Raw genomic sequence first — 25,071 nt, 5'->3', positions numbered from 1 at the left:
AATTGAACTCAGGACCTTTGGAAGAGCAGGCAATGCTCTTAACTGCTGAGCCATCTCTCCAGCCCCCACCAGGTGTTTTGAGATGTAAGGAGGTAGTTACACTTGCTTCTTCTTTGTATCATGGGAGTCTTGTGCCCTCCCCTTTTGATTGGGGCATAGAAGGACTGAGAGTAATAAACTTGGGCTTTATAGTATCCACTGGAAGCCCTCCCAACCTATCTGTCATTTGTCTGTCTATTTATCATCTATCGACAGACTGAAATACACATGCACAACAATACACACATACACAAAATTAACTTCACATGTTTGATGGACTCAGTTTCCCTTTTTATAGTGCCTGATCATGGAGCTAACTTAAAATAAGCTTAATTTGTTAACAGTTTGTTATGTACGTGGTGTGATCTCACTTGTCAACTTAATGAGATCTAAGATGACCTGGAAGTTCAGCCTCTGCGTGCTTGTGGGTGATTATCTCGACTAGATTAGTTGAAGTGGGAAGACCCACCCAAATTCCTTGGATGGTATGCTGGTTAGGTTTTTATATCAACTTGACACAAGCTAGAGTCATCTGCGAGAAAGACAACCGTAATTGAGAAAACAGTTCCATACAATTCAGCTGTAACATTTTCTTAATTAGTGATTAATGTAGGAGGGTCCAGTCAATGGTGGGTGGGCCCACTCCTGGACTGGTGGTCCTAGTTCTATAAGAAAGCAGGCTGAGCAAATCACGAGGAGCAAGCCTGTAAACAACACTCCTCTATGGCCTCTGCATCAGCTCCTGCCTCCAGGTTCCTGCCCAGTTTGAGTTCCTCCTGTCCTGACTTCCTTCATGATGGATGGTGATGTGGAAAAGTAATTGAAACAAACCCTTTTCCCCCAAGTTGCTTTAGGTCATGATTTCACCACAGCCTTAGAAACCCTAACTAAGATGGGGTCCTTGACTATAGAAAAAGCAGGAGAAAAAGAGCTGAACACAAGCCTCCAGTGCTCCTACTGCCTCCTATTGCCGATGCCATGTGATCAGTCACATGACCAATGGCTATAAGCACCTGCTGTTTTGACTCCTGCAAACCAAAACAAGCTCGCACTCCTGCAAGTGCCTTATGTCAGGGTATTTTATCACAGCCCGAAGAAGAGTAGTCAAGGCGTGTGGTAAAATTTCTGCCGACTTAAGTTGCGTCCTCCTGCTCTTCTAATCTGCTTATAATGCGGATTTTCAGGGCTAGGATTGGGGATCCTAGCCTTTGTTCTAGAGAACAGCAGGAATGTTCTCACAGGGAAGCAGGTGGATTTGCAGAGCCTGGATCTTATATGGTTCTGTCAAATTTTTGTAATTCTATATGTAATTGTACAGCACAAAGGTCTTTGTGTCACTTGGCTCTTGGGGCAGGAAGCGATCTGGTGGGAGGTGGATTATTGTCATTCTGTTTCTCTCTTTGTTTATCTTTGGGGTTCCCTCCAATATTATTTTATGCCCAGTTAGGCTGCGACCTTTATCAGGTTTCCATTCTTCAGCCACAAAAGTTCACTTCGCAATGCCAAGCCACCCTACCCTTTCTTTGTTTCGACAGTCATCGTGGCTAAAATAGCCATTGCTGATTAAACACAAAAGACATGCCAGGTACTTTATTTTAGTCCTAATCCTTAATAAAATATGTGAGGAAGGCATTGCTACCTTTGTTTTAGAAAGAGAATGTAAAAAAGTTACACTTTTTAAAACTTCACTGTACTCTACAGCATTATTATTATACCAAAATGCATGTCTGCATTTATTCACTCATCTGTCACAGATGACAGTAATTCTACCAATATGCACCAAACACTTATTTTGTGAAAATAATAAACTTAAATATTGTGAAGACTATAGATAGCTCTCATCTGGCTCTGACCCCAGGGATTTTGCAGGATAGACAGAGCAATGACAACTAAATGTAATGATCAAAATATAGGTTAGAAACTGTGGACTTCTCCAAGGTAGTTTTGAGGTCATAATCACCATGATAGTATCAAATACAAAAGCAAGTTCCATATACAGTTATCAATGACTGAGCAGTTAACTTGGAATTGAAGGGAGTGTTGAATGGGCCAGGAGAGGTTCCACATACACATAATGTGTAGCATTTGTGTACAACGGAGCATATTCCAGAGGTGGAAAAGCTCTTTTGAGTGACCAGAACACGTGAGTCAGAGGGTGGAGGTATACCATGTTTGAGGTGTGAAAGGGACAGAAGTCAGGTGCCCGAGGGTAGCATTTATAGCATCAAAGTTGTCATTGAATCAGAAAAGAAAGTTTTTTCAGTTTTATATCAAGCACAGAAACAACAATCTCAAGAAAGTTTTTCCAGTTTTATATCAAGCACAGAAAGAGCAATCTCAATAGCAAAATGTATACAATGCTGGTAAGAGGGCTCAGTGGGTGAAGAAATTTCAACCCCAGCTGAGTGTGAGTCCTCAGGGCCAGTGCAGAGCTAGACAGTCACTTCCATACTCCCAGAACTCCTGTGGTTGGATGGGAAGAGGAGAGAGCTGAATCCCTATAAGCCGTCCATTTGTACTGAGGGAGCCAGCAAAACAGACGAATCAGCCTCAAACAAGGCAGAAGGTGGAGACTGACACCAACATTATCCTCTGACACCCACACACGTACTGCAGCAGGTGTGTGCTCACACTTACACACACACATATATTCACCACCACCCCCTCTCTCTCATACACACACACACACACGATCATAGATATACACCATCAGAATAATTACAATTTGGAAGGGAAAATTTATATTATGAGCAATCTTTCAATGTTGGAATTATCTAAGTTTGTTAGATTCAGTGTTTTTCAAACTTTTTTTTTTCCAGTTTGGGTTCTAAAACTATAAGATTATAAAAAAAAATATCCCGTTTCATAGTGTCTGGGCAAAGTCCATATTCTCAATATGAATCTCTTCACAGTTTGAGTAAGTATTTTAGAACCATTGTTGTTCGCCAACTTAAGGGTCAGTTCAGAAAGACACTCACTAGGCAGAGATCTGCAAAGGAGAAGCTGCAATGCACAATGGAAGGACGAGAGAAACATTTCTGTTTGTCTGTGTGTAAAATATAGAAATTACTTGGAACTTAATGTGTCTGGACTGTAGTTCTTAGTTTTATTTTATTTATTTTTTATTTTTTTGCTTTTAGCTACATGGCTCTTGCATGAGTCAGGTTATTCGTGTTATTCCATAAAAGTATCAGTATAAAAGGGTTTTATAAGGATTAACAGTGACACATATAACAAAGATATAAACATGGCCTAGATATTATCCCATTGCTTTCTTTAAAAAAAAGATTTATTTTTACTAATTTTACTCTGTGAGTGTATGTGACTATGCACATGACTGCAGGTGCCTGCATTTGGGTTGTTGTGAGCTACTCTATACAGTTGCTGAGAGCCAAACTTGAATCCTCCGTAAGAACAGCGACTCAGAACTGCTGCGTCATCTCCCCAACACTTGTTTCTTCTTTCCTTTCAATCTCTTCTGGATTTTTTTTTCTTTTTCAAATGTTCATGACTTATTTTATAGTTCTATGAAGAAAGACAACAGACTTCCCTAAGTTTGGTGAGGCTGAAACATCACAGTGGAAGGATGTGACAGAGAAAAGTTCCTAATCTCTCTCATTGCAGCCATAAAGCAAAGAGTGAGTTAGGGCTCAGGAATATGTGTGTGTGTGTGTGTGTGTGTGTGTGTGTGTGTGTGTGTGTGTGTGTGTATCTTATCTGTTCTTCTAGATTACCCCTACTAAAGTAAAACCTAAATATAATACAAACAAATTGTTTAATAATATGCACACATAGTTTAATAATATTTTCCCTCCCTCTTTTTTCTTTCTTTCTTCCTTCCTTCCTTCCTTCCTTCCTTCCTTCCTTCCTTTCTTTCTTTCTTTCTTTCTTCCTTCCTTTCTTTCTTTCTTTCTTTCTTTCTTTCTTTCTTTCTTTCTTTCTTTCTTTCTTCCTTTCTTTCTTTTCTCTTCCCTCCCCCTCTTTCTCTCTTCTGGAGCCCTCGTTGTCCTGGAACTCACTGTAGGTCAGGCTAGCCTTGAACTCAGAGACCCACCTGCCTCTGCTCCCGCCCCCGGTACTTGAATAAAAGGCATGTGTCACCACTGCATGGCTATAATATTATTTCTTATACTATAGATACTGTTACATAGAGATGTGATGTACAATAATACTTTATTGAGTTTATTGTGGCACATTTTGAAATAAGCTGGATCTCACACCTCTTGAAATGCGGGGAATGAGGAGTCTACTTTCAAGGCGGATCAATAGTGGCACATCACAAAGAGAAATTTAAATGCTTGCTAATTTAAATATGAAGCCAAAACCATAATATTCACATAATTATCTTTTCCTAATCTCAACACTAAAAGTAACAGCAATAGCAAAGGAATTAATTTGGTAATGTAAGACACACTTCATGAAGGGAATTTCAGTGTTCAAATCATGCTGGTAAGTCAGATTTTCACTAAGAATGAGATTCTCTGTTTTGTTTTCTGTTTTCTTTGGAAGTCTAAACTAAGTGCCTTTAGAGAAAAAGAAGGAAGACATGATGTTGGGAGGGAGACGTGTTGTGAGTGTTCAGGAACACTGGAGCAGACAATGAAGAAATACATGTGATCATAATACATTGCCTATGTATATTAAATACTAAAATAATAAAAATATTATGTCTTTTAAATATTTATTATTTATTATGTATTTAGTGTTCTGCCTGCATGCTGGAAGAGTATATCAGATATTATCATAGATGGTTGTGAGCCACCATGTGGTTTCTTGGACTTGAATTCAAGACTTCTAGAAGACCAATCAATGCTTTTGACTTTTGAGCCGTCTCCTGAGCCCTATTATTGTCTTTTAAAGAAATATTTCCAGGTGTCATGGATCATACCTTTAATCACAGGACTCGGGAGGCAGAAGTAGGCAGATCTCTGTGGGTTTGAGGCTATTATGGTCTATATAATGAATTCCACAATATCCATGACTCCATTGTGAGACCCCATTTTAATAAAATAATATAAGGTAATATTATAGACATTTGCATACATTAATATTATCTCCAGTGGTTCCAATTTATAGTCAGGGAAAAGCGTGTAAATTGTGATATTGATTTACAGAATCATACCATTTGTAGAGAAACTACCCCAACTTAGCCAAGATAATAAGTTGAATCTGTGGTCTTTTAGTTGAAGACATAAATAGTAGAAGACAGGATACTTTTTAAATAGTCTGGATATAAATATTGTTGAATAAATATTCAACAAAATAAAGTCATAGATGTCATTAAAACTCACAGAAGAAAATACAATGAACCCCCTCATGGACACAAACCACCTTTAACATTCAAAACAGATGTTTGGTATCAGCAAGCACACTAAAGAGCAGAATGTAAAAAAATTAATTAAATCAGAGCAAGATTTTGTGTTGTTTTTTGACTAGATCTCAAGCATTTGATTTTACCAATACCAATAAAGACTCAGGAGCCAGATGTGGGGGTGAAAGCCTGCTAGCTCAGAGAGGCAGAACAAGCACCCGATTGACCTTCCTCCCCCACGAATGTCCCAGAATGTAAGGATCTAAGGCCTTTCTCCTACATAGTCTAAAAACAAAACAAAACAAACAACAAACCCCTCAAACCAAATGTCCCTTTCTTCTACTTCCTGCGCCTCTCGCAATCCATCCTCCCGATTCTTTCTTACTCTGTATGGGTTTTTAATGCTCACTTCCTGTCACCTGGTTGCTTGCTCCACCTCTGGACTTATGATTGGCTGTATTTAGTCCTCTTTGCAACAAGCAGAAAGCTCTTGAATTAAAGATGTGTGCTAGGGCTGAGCCACCCCACGACTAGAAACAGCTTTTTCCAATAAATAACACAAACTTGGGGTTCACACTGTGATCAAATATCCTGCAACAATTTTGCTAATTTATTTTGAAATGACACCTGAACAGGTACCTAGAATATTTGTTTTTCCAGTGTCCAAAATCAGAACTTTACTATTAATCATTAATAACTTCTCAAGTTTCATGTTCCTATGGTCTCCTTTATTGTTGAACTTGAATCACAAAGCTACAAGTTAGAAAAAGAAGTTTTAAGTATTTCAAGAACATGCTGTGTAGCACAAATATTGAAAACCCAAAGACTGATATTGGGGCTTGAACTGAAGGTCCGAAAAACAAAACAGTTAGTCCCTGGCTCTTACTTCTACTTCATTCCAAAGTGGCGATCCTGCCTCCAGGAATCTCAGAATGAGACTATCTGAGTGCTGTCTCCTCCCATCTTATATTCCTCTCTAGGCCTAGGATTGTAGGTGTGCACCACTACCGCTTGGTTTCTGTGTCAAACTAGTGTGGCTACTGGGATTAAAGGCATGTGTCACCACTCTGGTCTGTCAGGCTGACCAGTGGGTGCTGTTTTACTCTCTGATCTTTAGGCAAGCTTTATTTATTAAAATACAAATGAAATATCACCACACGGTTGGGTTAAGAGACATTGCCTTCAGCCTGAACTTGATCAGTCTTCAGTTTAAAGCAATTCTTAGGATGAGGATTTACACACACACCCAGAAAGCATGGGACACAACATTTGCGTTCACAGTAGAAATGGAAAAGGCACTGTTAAACTATACCAGAATATTTACACATAAAGTAACAAGAGACGAAGAAGCACATTGACTCTAAAGGAGTAAGAAATCCAAAGATTCCCTGTTTGGAATCTCGGCGGTGTTCCTCTTGCCGTACGTGTTTGATCCCACGTTGGTGGAAGAGAGGACAGGACCAAGACCGTTGCTGGAATGGACCAAAAAGTTTGCCAGGCGTTGTGTGGCGCAGGTTGCAGTGTTGCACTCCCGTTTGTCCATCTGGTGGTTGGTTCCACTAAACAAAGAAGAAAGAATAGCAGGTTGAGAGGCAGCCACACCACCTACACTGTTCCATGCAGTAAAAGAGCGGAAGTATTTTTGTAGAAGTCACTCAAGGACTCTGGACACTTATGACACTGAGAAAGTGCAGAAGAATCAATTTTGACCACAAAACCACAAAACGCCTTCCACTGCAGTTAGTGCTGCAGCTCACAATACAAGGAGTGATCTCTTTGGATACTTGGCACATGTTTTTATAATAAAAACTCCTCATCTTATGTTTTCTAAGTCTTGTTGGCTGACTTATTTTCTGTGATGTATAAATGATTTGGAATGTATGATTTATATCTAGCCTGGGATATATAGAGATTCTAAAGGTGAAATTATTTCCTTTATCTTTTTGACAAAAATTAAACAATATTTTGACGTTTTTTAAAGATTACTCAATTAAAATATCAAGGAAAAGATGCCATAAAGGAATTCTGCCATATGCAACACTGAAGGCATTGTGCAAAGTGAGATAACTCAGGTAAAGGAAATTACGTATTGAGTGAACACATGTGAGACATGCAGTCACGTTTGTGAGTCAAACAGTGGAGCGCAGGTAATGAGCGAGGACAAATACCTGGTTACTAAGCAATAGGCAGCAAGGTGAATATATTCTCAAGGTCACTGGCATGCAGTTTGCCAGAAGTACACAATTTTTGTATGCTAAAACTTTTTGTGAGAGCAGATTTCACACTGAATGTTCTTAGTACAAGAGACCGTATAGAGACATTGAAAAGACAGAGAAAGTCTGGCAGTGGTGGTGCATGCCTTTAATCCCAGCACTTGGAAGGCAAAGGTTGCTGGATACAGAGTGAGTTCCAGGACAGGCACACAGAGAAACCGTGTCTCGGGAAAACAAACAAACAAACAAAAAACCAAAACAACAAAAACAACAAAAGACAGATAATATTACGCAATTAAAAGATCATCTAAGTTGCTATAGAGTTACAGTAAAAATGAATTCATCACTGTCCCAGCACTCACTGCTCCATGGGAGTGCTTGGCATGAATATGTAGAACTCTGCTTTTCAAAATTTCAATGTTAGGGCTCGACTGCAACAGTTGGGCATTAAGATCACCAAATTTTTAGCCACCTAAACAGCTGAACAATAACACTAGCAATAAATCAAAAATTGTAACTGTGATTTAAAATTCACTTGAATTTTGACTTTTTATTTATTTATTCATTTAGGTATTTTTGAGCCAAGCCATGTAGTCCAGTCTGGCCTCCAACTCATGATTCCCCCACTTCCCCGAAGTGTTGGGGTTACAGATATGTACCACTGCACCTGGATTTGTGCCCCTACTTGAGGCATTTATTTATTTATTTCGACTCTATACTCTTGGAATATCTCATGTCTCTGTTGGTCAGCTTTCTGCTTGTATAAAAACACCTGAAGTAAATCAACGTAAAAACAGGAGAGACATTTGGGCTTGAAATTTTGAGGGCTCAGGTCAGGGTCATTTGTTCCTGTCACTTTGCATATTAAGAACACATTTCACAGTAGGTAATTGAGAGATGAAGCAAGCTGGTAATTGCATGGTAACCAGGAAGTAACCAAAAAGAGGAGAAGAATAAATTATGTTCCCAAACTTCCTTGGAAGGCACAAGTTCAATGCCTCCCACCTCCAGCTCTGCCTCTTTCTCAAAGTTTCTACTACCTCTTTCCCAGGTATGGTTCAGGGACCAAACTTTTAAGACTTAGGGCTTTGAAATATACTTTAGAAATAAACTTTATCAAAATGCTTTCAAAATGTTATTTTAAATGGATATAGGATAGTAACACTGCCTACTCTGTTGAGTTTTAGAATACATTAGGAAATGTTTTAGTTTTCAGCTCCAGAGGAATCAAATTAATATTAAGATTTAGATACATGTAAAGTGGAAAGTAAAAGTTATGGAGCTAAAAAAAAATCAATGCCCAAGACTCTGTAGATAATACATAATGGGGACCAATGCAATGAGTACTTCTTTGTGAAGACTTTGTGGGTGGGAGTGTTGAATCATCATTGCCTCTACACAGCTACCCTAAAACTAAAGTCTTACATGAATTTTTAAAATTATTTTCCCTTCTTACTGCTGTATTTCCCCCAACTACAGAAAACTTTTTCATCAACATCAAGTGACCTGACTATTTTTTTTTTGTTTTGTGTAAATATACAATAAAGAACCAATCAGTAGCCAAAGGAGGCCCCCTGTGGGATCCGGATGTTTGTTTTAATTTTTTGAAGCAAATTACAACTTTTTAACCTTAATCCAGCATCATCTTCCTGCCTCCACTCTCTAGGGCTGGAATACAAGTGTGTGCCACCACACACAGCGAAATCTACATTTTTGTTCTGTATTCATCATAAGGATATTATCTGTTCTTTGAAGGCATAGCATACATAAACACTATATTTCAGATGAACCACTTAATGCTTTAAAGAGGTTTGCTTATGTTTCCAACACAAGACATGAAATTTTAAATAAGATGACTTTCCTAAAAATCATTTGGGATTAGAATTTGCTCTGAAACTGAAAACTGATAGATTTAAGACAGAAAAGAACATGATCTATCAGTGTCGGGCAATTTCTGTTTGAAGATGTTCTTGGCAGTGATGGGAGCAGACTGAAGAGTTCTTCACAGACAGTGGAGTTGGACTTTGAGAATGGATTAGAAGGCAATAAAGCACTTTAAGTCATCTAAATGAAACATTATCGTATTGAGTAAGCTGAAAACTCCACCACTCCTCATGAAAGACACAAGAGTTCTTAAAGCTTGTGTCACAAATGCACCATTGATTCCCCCCCCCCCCCCCGTGTAAAGATGATGAAAGCATGGACAAGACTTTAAAATAATCATTAGAAGGTGAGCATTGGTGGTTCACCCATTTAATCCCAGCACTTGGGAGGCAGAGGCACGTGGATCTCTGTGAGTTCGAGGCCAACCTGGTCTACAAAGCCAGTTCCAGGACAGTTAGGGCTGTTACACAGAAAAACCCTGTCTCTAAAAACAAAAGGAAAAACAGCAACAACAAAATAATCATTAGAATACTGGGTAAGGGTGACATAGCCAATATTAGATACCTCCATTTGATGTATTTTTTCTTAATGGCTTGTTTACATTAACATTCATATGTAGAGGTGGGTAACTACTACTGGGAGCTCCTAGTTATCAAACTAGGTTGTGTGTGTGTGTGTGTGTGTATGTGTATGTATATATCCCCCATCACCAAAAAGGGAACTGATGTAAAGAAGTGCATTAGCAGACATTTTAAAGATGTCTTGTGAGTGTGCACAAGATAAATGATTATGAGAAAACAAAAAATAATCTGACAGGGAGTAATGCTGTGATTTATTTTATTTTAGAGTAAAGTTCACTGTAAAAGATGTGAGCACCCACAGACACACTTAGCAGAGATGCTGAGCAAATCCCTGTATGTACTGGAAGAAAAAAAAAATCAAGATACTAGCAGACACATTAAGTAATACCATTAAATTTTCCATCATGATTCAATTGTTCGGTTTATTAGAAACCTCATATTGGCTTTATAGCTATTTTTAGCAGTGAAAAGGCCAATTGAAAATTACAGTGGGTTCAGTGATCACCGTGTGAAACCAGGTAAGTCTTGAGATGATAAAAACTATCTTTGTTGTTTCCTGGTATTAATCACAGCTGGTGCTGCAAAAAATGTCTGCACACTGACACCGACCTTCACCCAAAACACATACTCTAGAGAATAAAAAGAGATGATAATGATACTTCCAAGAAGAGATTAAATCACATGCTTTTGTAAGGCAAATTTAATTTTTTGTGTTGTCCATGAGTGGGTAAGTTTGGTTTCCTAAGAATATGTGGAGCAAAACTGAATGAGGCGCAAATTCGAACTTCTTATAATTCTATATCGCCACGGCATGGAATGACCTTCAACGAGCAAATGACTTTTTAACTAATTCTGAAATTTAACTTCTTAAAACCTTTCATTTCCCTCCCATTTTATAGTTCCAGTTTCCAGAAGGAGATGCAGAAGTTTGGATACTTCCAGACTCATTTGAAAAGGAAACAGAGGCACTTTACCTATGCACCCAAGTTCCAGCTGACATAAAAAGCACTGCCTTGTTCAATCCCTTCAGTTTCTTTCAGTACTGGTTTCAAACAGTAGGAATGTCTGTCTGCCTGTCAGTCTTCCTGGCGTCTTACTCTGGCTTTGCCCCTGTAGGTTCTAATGAGTTTCCAGACAAATGTCCCCATCCATGCCCAACTATAAGAAGTTCTACCAGTCAATCCTCAGTCACTGACTTTGCCCTTAAAGAATGCAGAATTAGGAACCCATTCAGCTTCAAGTAGTGCTCGTAGAAGGACTGGCTTAAAAATTGAACATTACAATTGCAATTCGAATTTCCCCACACTTTCCAAACAAAGTTGAGATTTTCAGAATACCAACCTTCTGACGGGTGTAGCTTTCAGGTGGTTTAGTGCCGCAGAGAGGATGAGGAGAGCAGCCGGCAGTTTGGAGATGTGCATCGCTTCTCAAGGTCCCTGAGAAGAGAACGACATTGAACTCAAGCTACTTTATTCAGTTCCGATCGAAGCCGTATTAAATTAGAACCATCAAAGAAACTCTAAAGTGCAATTTACAAGGTCTTCTGTTATGTTTTACTGATGCTCGCCAGCTTTGATATAGTTTCAAAATGTCCAAGTTCCTTTTCAAAACAACATTATGATTTCTTTTATAACGCACTATTCTTTTACTGTCTTTTTGAGGCAATCCCTACAGGCAACACAAAGATTGCTTTTCTTTCAGTCAATACCATCTTTCCAAGCACAGAATGTTCCTTACCTTTAACGATCAGTGTCGGCAATATCAGAAAATGCCTCGACAGCCAGAAGGTTCAGGAGCCACAGCTCAAGTCTGCATGCACGGCTTGGCAACTGACAAGCTGTCTTTTATATGCCCCTCGCCTTGCTTAGCTCTGTCACCAGGGAGGCTCTGTCATTAATTTTCATCCTATGGCTGGAAAGTGCTTCATAGGCAGCCAGGGCAGGTGGGCCATCATCACATTAACACTTGGGCAAATATTAGCACAGCGCACACTGACTGCCTTTATGGGGTTAATGGTGCATCGGGGGAAGCAGACGTTTGGACTTTCCATTTTTATGAAATGTAAGTGACATTTTCAACTATTAAGTATGATGGTAAGAAAGTGACATTTTAAAAATGGTTTAAGAAATAGCAATAAAGCATGCTTATATGCAAAGAGAATGCTAGAGAAATGGGGGCATTATAGCCACTCTCTCAATACTATGGACACTCAGAAATAGTTTGTAGTACCACTGTAAAAATTATTTTCTAAAAAGCACATACAATGGAAAACTAAATGGACTGTGGGTTTTGAAAAGATTATAGGAAGTTTGGAGAGAACACAGGATGTGAGTGGAGGATGGATTTGATCAAAGCACATGGTAAGCATGCATAAAATTCTCAAGGACAAAAATACTATATATATCTTAAAAAGACAATAGATGCCATTTATAAAGAAGTGGGGGTAGGAAAGACATAAAACCAACGATTTCACATCTGAACGTGTGTTTATCAGGAGTTAGAGACTTCTAGTTGTACATGGGTACACAGGGTTTGTTTGTTTATTGTGTGTGTACATGTTTAAGTGTGGTTTTGAGTGCATACGTGTATAGGCCCAAGGACAATCTCAAGAGTCATCCTTAGAAGGACGGAACTGTCTCCTTTGAGACAGTCTCTGTCATTGACCTGGCAATTGCTAGACATTTAGGACAAAGGTGCCCTAAAACCCTTCTGTCACCTCCTCACACTCTGGGCTTAGGTGAGCACACCAACATGCCCCACAGTTCCACATGGGTTCTAAATGTGTGCCATGGCGTGAGGCGGGCGCTTCACTGACCGAGTTGTCTCCTCAACCCCTGACCTTCCCTCAAATGGATTCTGTTCTTTATTGCTTTGTGAAAGAAAGGGCACAGGAAAACTCATGGCCTTTTCTTGTTCTGATCATATCTTTATTCCATTTAAACCGTTTTACTCTGTTCTGATGTACAGCCCCATGTTGGCCAGTCTGGTACAGAATTCCATGTGTAGGCAAGGATAACCTTGAACTCCTAATCTTGCCTCATCTCCCACGTGACAGTATTGCAGATGCTATTCATGGCAGTTAGCCATGAATCTCTGCTGTAAATGAATCTTTATGTTTGATAGGTAGCCTATTATTTTTGTTTAGACTTTTATAGGCATTACATGTCAGCTATGACCACTTTGGCTGCTATACCATCCTAACTACTGGTATATCTGCAAAAAAAAAATGATTTCCTTGTAGAAAGAAAGCATTCCTGATTTTTCAGTGTGACTTTTAACACACTTCATGAAAGCCCTTTGGATATTTTCTTTATTCTTGGTCTGTGAAATTTTTTTCTAATATGTTTTGGGCTATACTTTTTATCAAAAAGTTGAAAAAGATCAACATTTTAAATGTATAAACTTGACCCCTCCTATTCTGGAATTGAACCCCAGGCTCCTTGCACACTAGGCAGCACTCCACGACTCTGTTCCAGCATCTCTTTTGTTCCAGATTCTGAAGTACATGAGGGATGGGGAGGTGACTTAGAGGTAAAGTGGATTAAATTTCTGCTTTGGTGGAACTTCAGGTCTAGCTGGTTTAGAAGCATTCAGCAGTAGTAATTGGGGGTGGGGGTGATGGAAAACATTTTAAAGTCATTTCAGCATAGGGTAGAATGCAGACAAGGGCTGCTGATGTGGCCATTCCAGCTGAAGTCAGCCAAACACGGAAACCAGCAGAGCCCAGTAGTACAATAGAAAAGCCCATTACTGACCAGAACGTGAGCAGCTGTGGGGAAGAACTCTCCCCTATGAACTTTCCATGTCTAAACAGTATCGTTAGGTTTATATGAATATTGAGTAGGGAGAGCGTCCTGTATATACAAGCTAAAATGTAATGCGTTGAATGCATTGTGAGTCTGGTATGGAGTGAGACTGTGTGATTAACCTGGTGCTTTATTACTCTTGAGAAAACTATTGCCTGTGATATTAATTTGTGAGAAAAGTTGTAATATTTTATTACAGATCTCCAAAGATCCTTTAGACTTATCTTTTTGTCTTTGAGTGTGTTAAAATTGTGAACAGAGGTGAACCAGTCCTATTAATTAAAAAAAGAAAACAACAAAAAGACTCTTATTAAAGCATGTATCTGCTTTGGAGATACACACAAAATTAAAAAGTTGGAGGAAGTATTACATTAGTTAGTATTAGAAGTATTACATTTGCTAACTAGGTGATCTTGCTGGTAGCTAGAGTAGAGCTTGGCAGGGAAGACTGTGGCAGTGGGTCAGCTGGAGGGCGCTGTGTCTCAAGGCCCTTGCGATGCTCAGATCCACGAGGGGTTTGTGGGATGGTACATAAAACTGTGTTATTATGCTTTTTTCAGTCTTATTGATGTATGAGACCTCCTCAAAGGCAGTACATATAATTTTTTAGTCCCCCAGTCATTTGGTGAATGAGATTCATCTAAATTTTAAAATGCATAAATTCATTTATGGAAGTATCAACTCTCAGTGTTCAGCAGTAATTTTATCAGAGGCAAAGAAATAAGTTTGACCCAAATTATGGCTCTTTATTTTTACTCTTCTTTTGTTTTACTTTCTTTTTTCCTTTTGGTTGTTTTGTGACAGGGTCTTACCACATATCCAGAATATCCTGTAAGTTACCTACACAGTTTATGCTGGTGTCAAGGTTAGCTTCGATTGTCCACTTGAAACAACCTAGTATCAGCTTGGAGGAGAGTCTCAATGAGAAATTGTTTATGTTGGGTTGACCTGTGGGCATGTTTGTGCGGACTTGTTTTATATTAATTGATGCTGTATGGCCAAATCACTGTGGGTAGCACCATTTTTAGGCAGGGTTTCCTGAATGAGTGGAAAGGATGCCTGCCTAGCCAGGTGTTCAGTTGCATTAACCCTGGTGAGCAACAGCACGACAGAGTCCACAGCCCTCGCATCCTAAAGTACATTTTTTAATTAGAAAGTACTCAGTGCTCCTTTGAGAGAAGAATGGGAAACCTGAGTCACCTAAAAGTGGTGTTTTGGAGGTGGTTTATTTAAAATTGCGACTGGTAGACAAACACGGTCATCCAGAGGAAAGGACAGCCGTAACTGCATGATGGTACGTCCAATGGGATGACGAAGAAAAGGAGTTGGAGTAAGAAAATTACATCCATTTGCTGCATTGTCTAAGACCCTTTCAGCTATTGCAGAGACAGAATTGAAAAAAAGATGCCTTTCCACAAAAGCATAATCATGGCCTTGTTAGAAATAAATCTAAAACTTCATCTAATTACATTAACGAGTACCAATGAGTCATAATTAACCGTCTTTTGAAAAAAAGTTGGGGGAAATGAAGCCTGTGACCATAGCTAATTAGCATCTCTGTTCTTTCTTTGGTTGTGTGAATCAAGACTCTTCCTGTGACACAGCTAATGCGTTGAGAACCGGAGATTAGATGAGCTCAGGAAGGCTGCAGGTTGTATTTAACCCACGTCTATCTACGTTATATGGAATACACATCCATCTACATCACATGGCAGCATCTTTCAGGGTGGCTAGAGCGATGGCTTCAGTGATTAGGAGCACCTACTGTTTCCCCAGAGGACTCCAGTTCACTTCCCCGCACCTACGTTGGGAGGCTTGCAGCAACTGTCTGTAAGTCCAGCCCCAGCGGATTTGTCACAGATTTGTCACCTCGTACCTCTGTGGGATTCTCTACTCACGTGTGCCTGCCCTCATACAGACACACCCAGATACACACAATTAAAATAAACAAAAACTAAACTCTTAAAATAACATCCTCTAGGGAGTTGCTTTAAAATGTTCTTGGTGAGCTGAAGATGGTATTGTAACTGTTGGGTATACTGATATTAATTTGATTCAGTCTCCAAGTTAAAGCTATCTACAAATTGTTTGCAGAAACAGGTGGTTTAAATGTTTCAGAGGAATTTTCTATTATTTGATTTTGCATTCAGCTTCCTCACTTAGCGAAGCACTGCCATTCGTTCTGGTCCTATTTCCCTTATTTTGGGCATATGCTTTGGTCTTTGTTGATTCATTTCTCTATTCATAACAATATGTCCTCAGCTGGGTTGCATAACTGAAATCTCTGTGGCTCTGCCAACTCCAACAAATAACCCTATTGGGAGGCTACCAGGCAACTTGCTTATAGGCTTCCAGAAACCATCGACGCGTGGAGGGTAGCTTAGGCTATGAAAGTCAGGTCATTTCCTTGTGGTGTTTATATTATAATTCATGTTTGTTCATCTGCAGACATGCAGGATCTCCAGTGTAGCTGTACAGAAGTGAGTCTCCACAGTTGTTAGCTCAACAAAGACTCACCTTGAATGGGGGCAGCTTCAGCCCACTGGCTGTAGTCCTGAACAGAATAATAGGAGGAAGTGAGCTGAGTGCCAATCTTTACCTCATCCTGTTTCTGACTGAGGGTGTGATTGACCAGCTGCCTTGAACTCCCAACACTATGTCTTTCCCACCACCATTATGGTGGATCTCACAGGGCTACAAGAGGTTATAAGAAGCTAGTATGAGCAAATACACATTAATGCACACTGAATACTCCCTGCCCATTTCTCATGCTCTTGATTAACTTCTTCGCAAAATCCCTCATCCATATTCTCAGACTAGAAAAATCAGCTGGATTGACCGATTCCTCACCCATTTCTGTTTAACTTGTTTTCAGTCTTTAAAATGACCATGGGTTATGTTTTTATTCTACCTGGGAAGACCATTATGCCTTGGTCACTTTGATTTTTCTCTAGGTCACTTGGATCCCATGTGTATATATACTTGCACACAAGCATGGACACACATGTATGAACACACACACATGAATGCATGTGCTTATGCACAAACAGCATATATTCACATAGGCACATGCAGACGCACACACACTCTCACACCTCCACACACACAGAAATTTAAAGATGAAGAAAGGTTTTAGTATAAAGATATTCCTGATGGAGTTACACATAGATACTTGCTATTCATACAGAATGAAATACCAAATTGCAGCTACATTTGAGTCCAAGATTTGGAAATCACATTGATGATACCGTGCTCCAAATACCACAGCAGGAGATGCTTCTGGAATGCTAAGAAGGCCTCATTAGAGAAACATAAGACAGGTGCATCTAAAAATAAGGTTCAAGGACTTTTTTCTGTTTTACCATGTGCACCTTTTTTGTATTTTTTGTTATTTAATTTCTAATGTTTACATGGGTTCCTGTTAAATGGTTTAATTATTTTCTACTAATAATTACTATATTGAGTTCTAATATACACGATATTCATCTAACATTTTTACTGATAAATAGCAACTTTTTTAATGTCTTGAATAATTTCTACTCAATTTATGAAAAGGTCAACTGAAGGAAGGAAAATCTTACTATGGTTTCTAGTTTGAGGCAAGGCATCACGGAAGGCCCCTGTTATAACTGGTTACATCGCATCCGTATGCAGAAAGCAAAGAGAGATGAATGTCAGCTCACTCTCTTATAATTACCCCATTTAGCACCCTAGACCTTTGAACAGTGCTGCATTTTGGGTTGGTTTTCCCTATGCAGTTAACCTTAGTCATTCACAGACATGCCTAAAAATTTATTTCTTTGTTGGCAGAGGCTGCTTGTTTGTTCCCAGCTGCCCAGAACCAAAATAACCACACAGAAATCTGTATTAATTACAATACCGTGTGGCCAATAGCTTAAGTGTATTTTTGGCTAACTCTTATATCTTAAATTAACCCATTTCTATTAATCTATGTATCATCATGTGGCTGTGGCTTACTGGCAAGGTTCTGGTGGGCTCAGGAGAAGGCATCTTCCTCCTGAGGGTGGCTACATGGCTCCTCCCTGACTCTGCCTACTCTCTCTCTATATAGCTCTTCCATCCTGGCTATATTCTGCTAAGCCACTGGCTGAAACAGCTTCATTTGTTAACCAATAAAAGCAAAACATAGACAGAAGGACTTCCCACACCATTTCTTAGACTATTCCAGCTCTGTCACGATTCTATACCCGTCAAGGTGACCATCAGTATTAACCATCATAAGTTTACTTGTCAACGTGACACCCAAGCATATAACTTTTAAACCCATAATCAGCCACCTGCTGTGCTCTCCTCCCCTTCCCCTATACTTTCTCACACACTTTCTGCACCAAACCTCACATTTTCATGTTTCTTTTCCTTCTCACTGGAGATCTGAATGAGAGCAGTAGGCATAGATGTGCTACAGCCTGAACACTGTGCTATCACGAGATTTCCTCCACCAAAGAGATCAGTTTTGGTTTACTGTTAGTCAGTTTCTCAGTCATGAACAGAATCTAGCCAGATATGGTTGAAGGAGAGAACTGACTTCCCAGATACATCATCTAATTTCCATGTATGTGCACAATAACATGTATTACCCACATTGATATACACAAGTGCCTTCTTAAAGTAAAAGTTACAAAGAAAATCTCCTTCATGGAATGGGGTCATTGCTGTGATTTACCTGAGCACGTGACCTCACTCCTTTGGAACTGGTTTGTATGAAGGTGGAAGAGTTTGGAGGTTCTTCTAGAGAAGGTCGAGAATTCTTTAAACAGAACATAAAATATATAATTCTGGTAGGAATCTGAAGACCAAAGTGTCAAGAGAATTGCAAAGATTTAAATGTCCTACTCATGGTGTTTCAGGGGTTGGAGGGAATCCAGGGCAGAATGATTCATTAATTTTTTACGACAATGAAAATCCTTTGTCCAACGTAATTGTGGAAGTCTAGCAAAAAGAACACAGCTGACCTTAAAGAACTTGAGGGAATATACCCCATTCTGCTAGGTTCTTTAAGTAAATGTTTTCCTCTTTTCACACACTCCATAACCTATGAGTGTGATTATTGCAGAGAGATCATAGAACTTCAGTAATATTAAAAAGAATATCCTTCACCCATTCCAAAGACAATTGAACTCAAATCCTTCATTCCCTATGGCTACAGAAATGGCCAAGACTCCCAACAGTCAGAGCCTACTTGATTCTTTTCTTAATCACTCTCTTGGGTGTATTTTTTTGTAACTAGACCATGATGTGAAATTCAGCCTCCAACACCAACTGGAATTAGATTCATCATGTTGTACTACGGTGGTCCTAATTCTCTGTAGAATCTCACCTCCATAAACTTTCCCTGAAATAAGAAATAGGCACTTCTGTTTTCTGCAGCGAGTGATATGCAGTGGTGTGCAGTAGTGTCTTGAATAGAAGATAGTACCTGATCAAGGGCTGCCCATTTATATTTCAAAGTCAGTCCTGAAGTAGTCTGAAGTTTGTAAGATGTTGAAATTGAGAAAAGAGAAGTTTCTTAACAACAAAAGAGTAAAATTTTATGGAGATATTTATAAGACTCTAGGCAATAGAGATGACCAATTACTGGTCACCAAATACCATCTATGGGACCTTGTCATGATGGCTGTGGGTAGGAGATAATAAGGGTTATATGTGGTTAGTTCTCAGAGCAGAACGAAATCATCGCCAGACCAGGGAAAATTAGTGTTTCAGATGTTTTAAGGAGGCATGAGGGAAGCAGTTGCATGAGCCAGGGAGATAAGGATGCAAAGGATGAAAACATCAGGAGATAGTAAGGTGACTCCATGGGTAAAGGCACTTGTCACTAAACTTGAGAACCTCACGTTGGCCTCCAAAACTCATGCAATGAAAAGAAAGGACAGATTCTTAAAATTTGTCCTGTGCCCTCCACAACTATTCCATGGTACACCTGTGTTTGTATTTGTGTACAGAAAACATACACATACCCACACCAATGATAATTAAAATTTAAAACAAATGGGGGTGTCATCTTATACCAATTGGCCTGTATTAATTCGATCCGCCTCCACAAATGAAAAAGAGGGGCTACAAATTCAGATGCAGCAGGGCAACAAAGTCTCCTCCTTCTGATCCAGTGGCCCATCTTTCTGCATTGGGGTGGCACGGTCCTCTACTATGCAGATAATCAACTGTGTGACTCGTGTCCCATCACCCAGTGGGCATACCCACCTGACTGTGGAACACTCTTTATATCAAAATCTGAATTTCTTCTTTTCACTTTTATCCCAACTTCATTCTGTATGTTAGTTATCAAAGCTGCTGGAGCAGCAGCTTTTAGTTCTCTTTGACCTTTGCCCTTTCTTCTTTATCTAAATTGATCCCCAAAGGTGTTACTTATATTTATCATTAACTTCTAAAATGATTGTATTTAAATTGATGGTTCCACCTAAAGTGGATGATGTATAGATAGTGTATGAAGCTTATTATGATATCTGGCAATATTTACTACAAGCAAATGTCTTCTTTCTTACATATGATGTCATTTAATGTATGATACACACTTTTAATTAACATTGTGTGCATGAAAATGACCTGTTAAATCAATTCAAAGATGGCATGCTTGTAACTTGTTATTTATTCTATATGTTAAGTTATTAAAATCAGAAAAAAGTCACTCACGATCTTTCAAGTTTCACACCTGAAGTCTTAGAATGTTTTTAAGGAATTAATAAATGTTTGCAGTGTTAATTTTTTTAAAATTTAGGACATAAGAGAATTTTTTGGTATCTTTGTTTGCAGATATTTTCCACAGTATGAAATGCCTAGGCATATACAAATTTCCTTACTTGTTTCTTTTAAAAATTCAATTTCTGAGCAATAAAATCACATAATGCAGTACTAGATAAAATTTTGAATCAAAAATAACGTTTGAGGTTCAGGAGAATATAATTTATAGAGTCGTTTTTCTTAAACTCAGGAGGTTCTGTCTTACCTTTGGTGCTCCTCTTGATCTAATAGCCCATGAGAAGTGTAAACACAAAGGCACATGGCTACAAATTGAACACTGGAAGTTGTCTAATGATCCGAAGCCTGATGCTGATGGTAAGTTACACATAGACACGCCTATGATGAAACCAGGCCCTGATTATCCCCGATGTTTAATTGGAACCACATGCTGTTTCCTTTGTGAAGGTCAAACCAGTATTTTGTTTTCCATCTCCCACATAGAAATCTGAATCACAGTGCTCTGATAGCCAACACATGCAGCCAGTAGGGCATTCTGAGCAGTGACTCAATGTATTTGTTGGCTATTCAGTGTCTCTGGGTAGAAATTCAGGATGGCCTTGGACTATTTTGTTAAACGCAAATATATATAAAGATAAATAAGGGAATAAATGAGGAAGAAGACAACAGATGTGCCGAGTGACATAAAATATTTAGATAATAATTAACAAGAATAGCTAAGATTCAAAATCAGGCTGGCTCAGAAGTGCATAATATTCTTGTTAATATTAAAGAGTCAATTTTACAACTGTCTTCAACTTTTTTCTTGTTGATACAGGCTCACTTGGTATATTTTGGTTAGCATGGAGTCCACTATGAACATCAGGCTCACCTTAGACTCATAACATCCTCCTGGCTCTCCATCTGAAGTGCTGAAGCTGGGATTATAGGCATGTGCTCCCTTTATGATTTTTTTTTAATATTTATTTTATTTATGTGTCTGTGAACTTGTGTTTAACTGGTCATATAAGCCAGAAATAGAGTTTCTGCGTCCCTTGCTGGAGTTCCAGATGTTTATGTGCTAGGGTCCCATGCACAATCCTCTGGCTAATGTGTAGTCCTCTGATCAAGCATCAAGAGCTCTTAAGTGGTAGCTCTCTAGATCCTCCACCATTTTTAACTGGCAAATAATCTCCAATGACACTTATAGAAAACAATATAGAAATTTCCAAAAGAGAATTAAAACAAATTTTATTGTAAACCCATTCAGAAGACTCTGACTTAGATATTACACACAGACACATGGACTTGAGAAGGGACAGATTGCTGCAGATGGCAAAAATCTCCAGGGGTAAATATTGACTTTACCATTTGTGACCTATATGACTTTAGACAGTTGTTAGACCTCTCTGTACTTTAAGTCCTGTACCCTTAAAGTTGGACAACAGTACCCATGTGACTAGGCTTGATGAGGGTTGAATGCACTGATGTGACAAGTTTCCAGAGTGATGCTTAAAATATGTGAAAAGTACATCAGATGGATGTTCATTATTTATTATCTATGATCTCTTATGATACCCAGCCTTATCAGGATAATGTGTTATCTAAATGAGTTCAGAGCTGTGTCTTACAGTGTAGCAGCAGTTTTTCAGGAACAAAGGCTCATTTAAACTTTTCTTATGTGCTAGTCACTCAACCAAAAACCACATATCACACATGGAGTCCAAAATATCATGTTGAACAATAAATATGCGGGTGTTTCAGAATGTGGTGGCTTGTTTCTTTTGGCAAGCGAACTTCCTGGCAGTAAGCCTCCAAACAGGTGGTATTCTGTTTGTGGGCACACTGTATTCTATGAAGACTGGTACTGTGGCTCTTTTTCAATGATGCAGAAGGAATGATTCCATACATTCAAGTCAATAAAGAAAAATCAGTTGACTTGATGGTAAACCTTGTGTTTAGTGTGACTCAGAGAGGTGAGTATAGGAAGTAAGAGCTGCTGATATATTCAAGGATCTGTTTCCTGATCCAGTCTGAACAGCACTGAGGACATAATTCTATCGTGCATCATCAAACATCTACCATTAGTTGACTGTTGTTTGCATGCCAATTTTATAATATGCATTAAACATATTTAATTTTGCAGTGAAGATTATGGTTGTCTTTGTCAATGTTCGTCTGGTTTCACATTCATTCTCTCCCATGCTCTATCCATTCTGTATCCCAGAGGCTGAAGACTAAGTAACCCTGTTCATAAGACTCTGTTAGGTTGTGCTATTGGAAAATATTTGTGTGACATTGGGCTTATGGAGAAGGGGAAAATACCAGGGCTTTCCTAGCTTCTAGTGGTGGTTTTATGACACTGAGAACTCTAGCCTCTGTATCTCAGCTCTTTCCCCTTCCAACATGGCCTTTAACCTGCTTTCTAACTCTTCTTGTACATTTGTGACTGTTTTCCCGCATTAAATTCTTTTGGTATCTGTCATGAATTCTATTTTCTCATCCAGGGTTATAGGTTTTTGCCCCACATTGGGCACCATATATTGAGGACTGGCCTTGACAAAACTACTTACCAGGGTAGGGGCATTGGAATTAAAGAAATATAAGTAAAGAATATGAAGACAAAAATAATAAGTCAGAAAACATAAGACAGTATCGGAAGGGTATTTCAGGGATTACTGAAACCCTGAAATCCCTGCACTTATTTTTCCACAGCTTTTATACCCAATGTAAACTGGGGGAGAAGCTAACAAAAGACTTGATTAACATGAAACCAAAGGTTAACACACACAGTCAACTCTGAGACACACAATCATTAGCATTTTGTTGTCTAGGTAGCAGGTGCCCCAAGTCATTTAGGTCAAGTATGCTGAAGACCTCCCTTTCCTAGGTGACCTCAAAGTTACAAAAGAAAGGAGCAGAAGCACACCTGTATATTCTGACCACCTGTCAGGGTGGCACCAGGCTACCTTAACTTCAAAATAGCTAGGCAACCACCTCCTGAGTCAGAACGTGTAATTAAGCCTGTTAGTCTCCAAACTCTCTGACCTTCAGTCAAGGTGGAAAGGGGCCTGCATTTTTCCAGCATCCACAACTTTGAGAACGATAGATGCTGTTTTCATTTGTGGTTAGAGAAACTGTGTGGTCTGTCCTAAAGCATGCAGACAGTTTACAAACAGATCTTCAAACTTGTGCTTATTTTAAAGAATAAGCAGCTAAACTATTAAACTGCACCCAGGTGACACAGACATGAGAATGGTTCTCATTAATATTTCTTTCCCCTCTGTCATTGACTGCATCATGGCAATAACTACCAATTGCCAGTTAATGATCTGTCTCTCCCATAGCTTCTGAGACTTCTTGAGAGTGAGCACAAGCTTCATCTTCTTCATCTTCAGAACCCTAACACCTACAATTGTGCTGGGAATTTAGTAAAGCCTTAATAAATATTTGTGGAGTGAGTGAATAATATTCACTGCCATTGACAGGGTGACTGTTTAACTCTAGCTCCTGTGAGGGTGCTGATGATAGTTATACAGTTCATTCTTCCTAACAGTTTTGCATGATTGACATAAATATTCCTGTCCTTCAATAAAAACAGGCTAAAAATCCATATAGACAAGTCAACATATCTGGGATTAAAGTCACAATGGTGTTTCACAACTGACACTCTCCAGTTGTCTCTTCATTTTTTAGGATGTGAATGAGAAAATGCACACATAAATGGATTGGGGGAAAACCCTGGGATTTTGTTGTATTTCCAGATATGAGGGGTACATGGAAAAAGGTAAACTTTTTTATATATGAGAAAAAGGAGTTCAACTATTTCCTTCCATGAGATTAAATAGAGATACCTATTTTTGTCCCTCAAACTCTGCCCAAGCAGATAAAAGGAAGGGAATAATTGAGACAACCTGAAGAAATTGTAATTCCCACTGCGCTGCTCTCAGTGAAAAGCTAGTATTGATAGTGAGCAGTGTAAGGCAAGTTCTCTTCAGGAACTGCAGCAACTGCAGAGAATGCTTCAGTCTACATTGGGTGCAGTTCTGGGTGCAGTGGAGATCAGTGGAGACTTGCAGACAAAGAGGGTGGGGGATGCCATCCAGAGGAGACAGCGTGCGAGCTGTTCTAGACCTAGGTATGACAACCTGACAATTTTGCTGGCAATGATGCAAAGGGGGAACAAACATTGAACAACTGGGTATCAAGAAGGTACACTCTCCGCTGTGGCTTGGCCTGATTCTTGCTTTAGCTAGGAAGTATGGGCTGAACAGTATGTGCATTAGAGAGCTTAAAGCTTCATGTTGAGACCTAGGTCAAAACAAGAGTCGCAAGTGTAGGAACTGCATCTCCTGCAACCACCTCTTCATTCTCTAAGTCTGTATGGTACAGGAAATGCCACTGATGACACAATGATGTCACAGGTGGCTCCGTTAAAGGCAGAACTCAAGTTTTGAATTTCTAATTCTGCTTGCCTCTCAGTCTAGACTTAGAACACATCCAAAGTCACAAACTGGCTA

The 25,071-nt window shown here is 39.1% G+C and overlaps 2 protein-coding genes across 3 annotated transcripts in view; one reads left to right on the top strand and one right to left on the bottom strand.

Moving 5' to 3' along the window:
• The window catches only part of LOC101994812 (solute carrier organic anion transporter family member 1A5), a 95,127-nt gene that overhangs the window by 7,362 nt on the left and 62,694 nt on the right, over positions 1–25,071 (top strand). The window lies entirely within an intron of this gene.
• Iapp (islet amyloid polypeptide) lies at positions 6,711–11,449 on the bottom strand. The gene is made up of 2 exons (XM_005364564.1): positions 11,370–11,449; positions 6,711–6,909 (listed from the first exon to the last, which is right to left on the bottom strand). Exons 1-2 carry the CDS (start codon positions 11,447–11,449, stop codon positions 6,711–6,713), a joined length of 279 nt encoding a protein of 92 aa, XP_005364621.1.

This window comes from Microtus ochrogaster, assembly GCF_000317375.1.
Source record: "Microtus ochrogaster isolate Prairie Vole_2 chromosome 14 unlocalized genomic scaffold, MicOch1.0 chr14_random_2, whole genome shotgun sequence".
Taxonomy (NCBI): domain Eukaryota; kingdom Metazoa; phylum Chordata; class Mammalia; order Rodentia; family Cricetidae; genus Microtus; species Microtus ochrogaster.
Note: the sequence above shows the minus strand (reverse complement) of the source record. Positions and strands in the feature narration are given on the sequence as shown.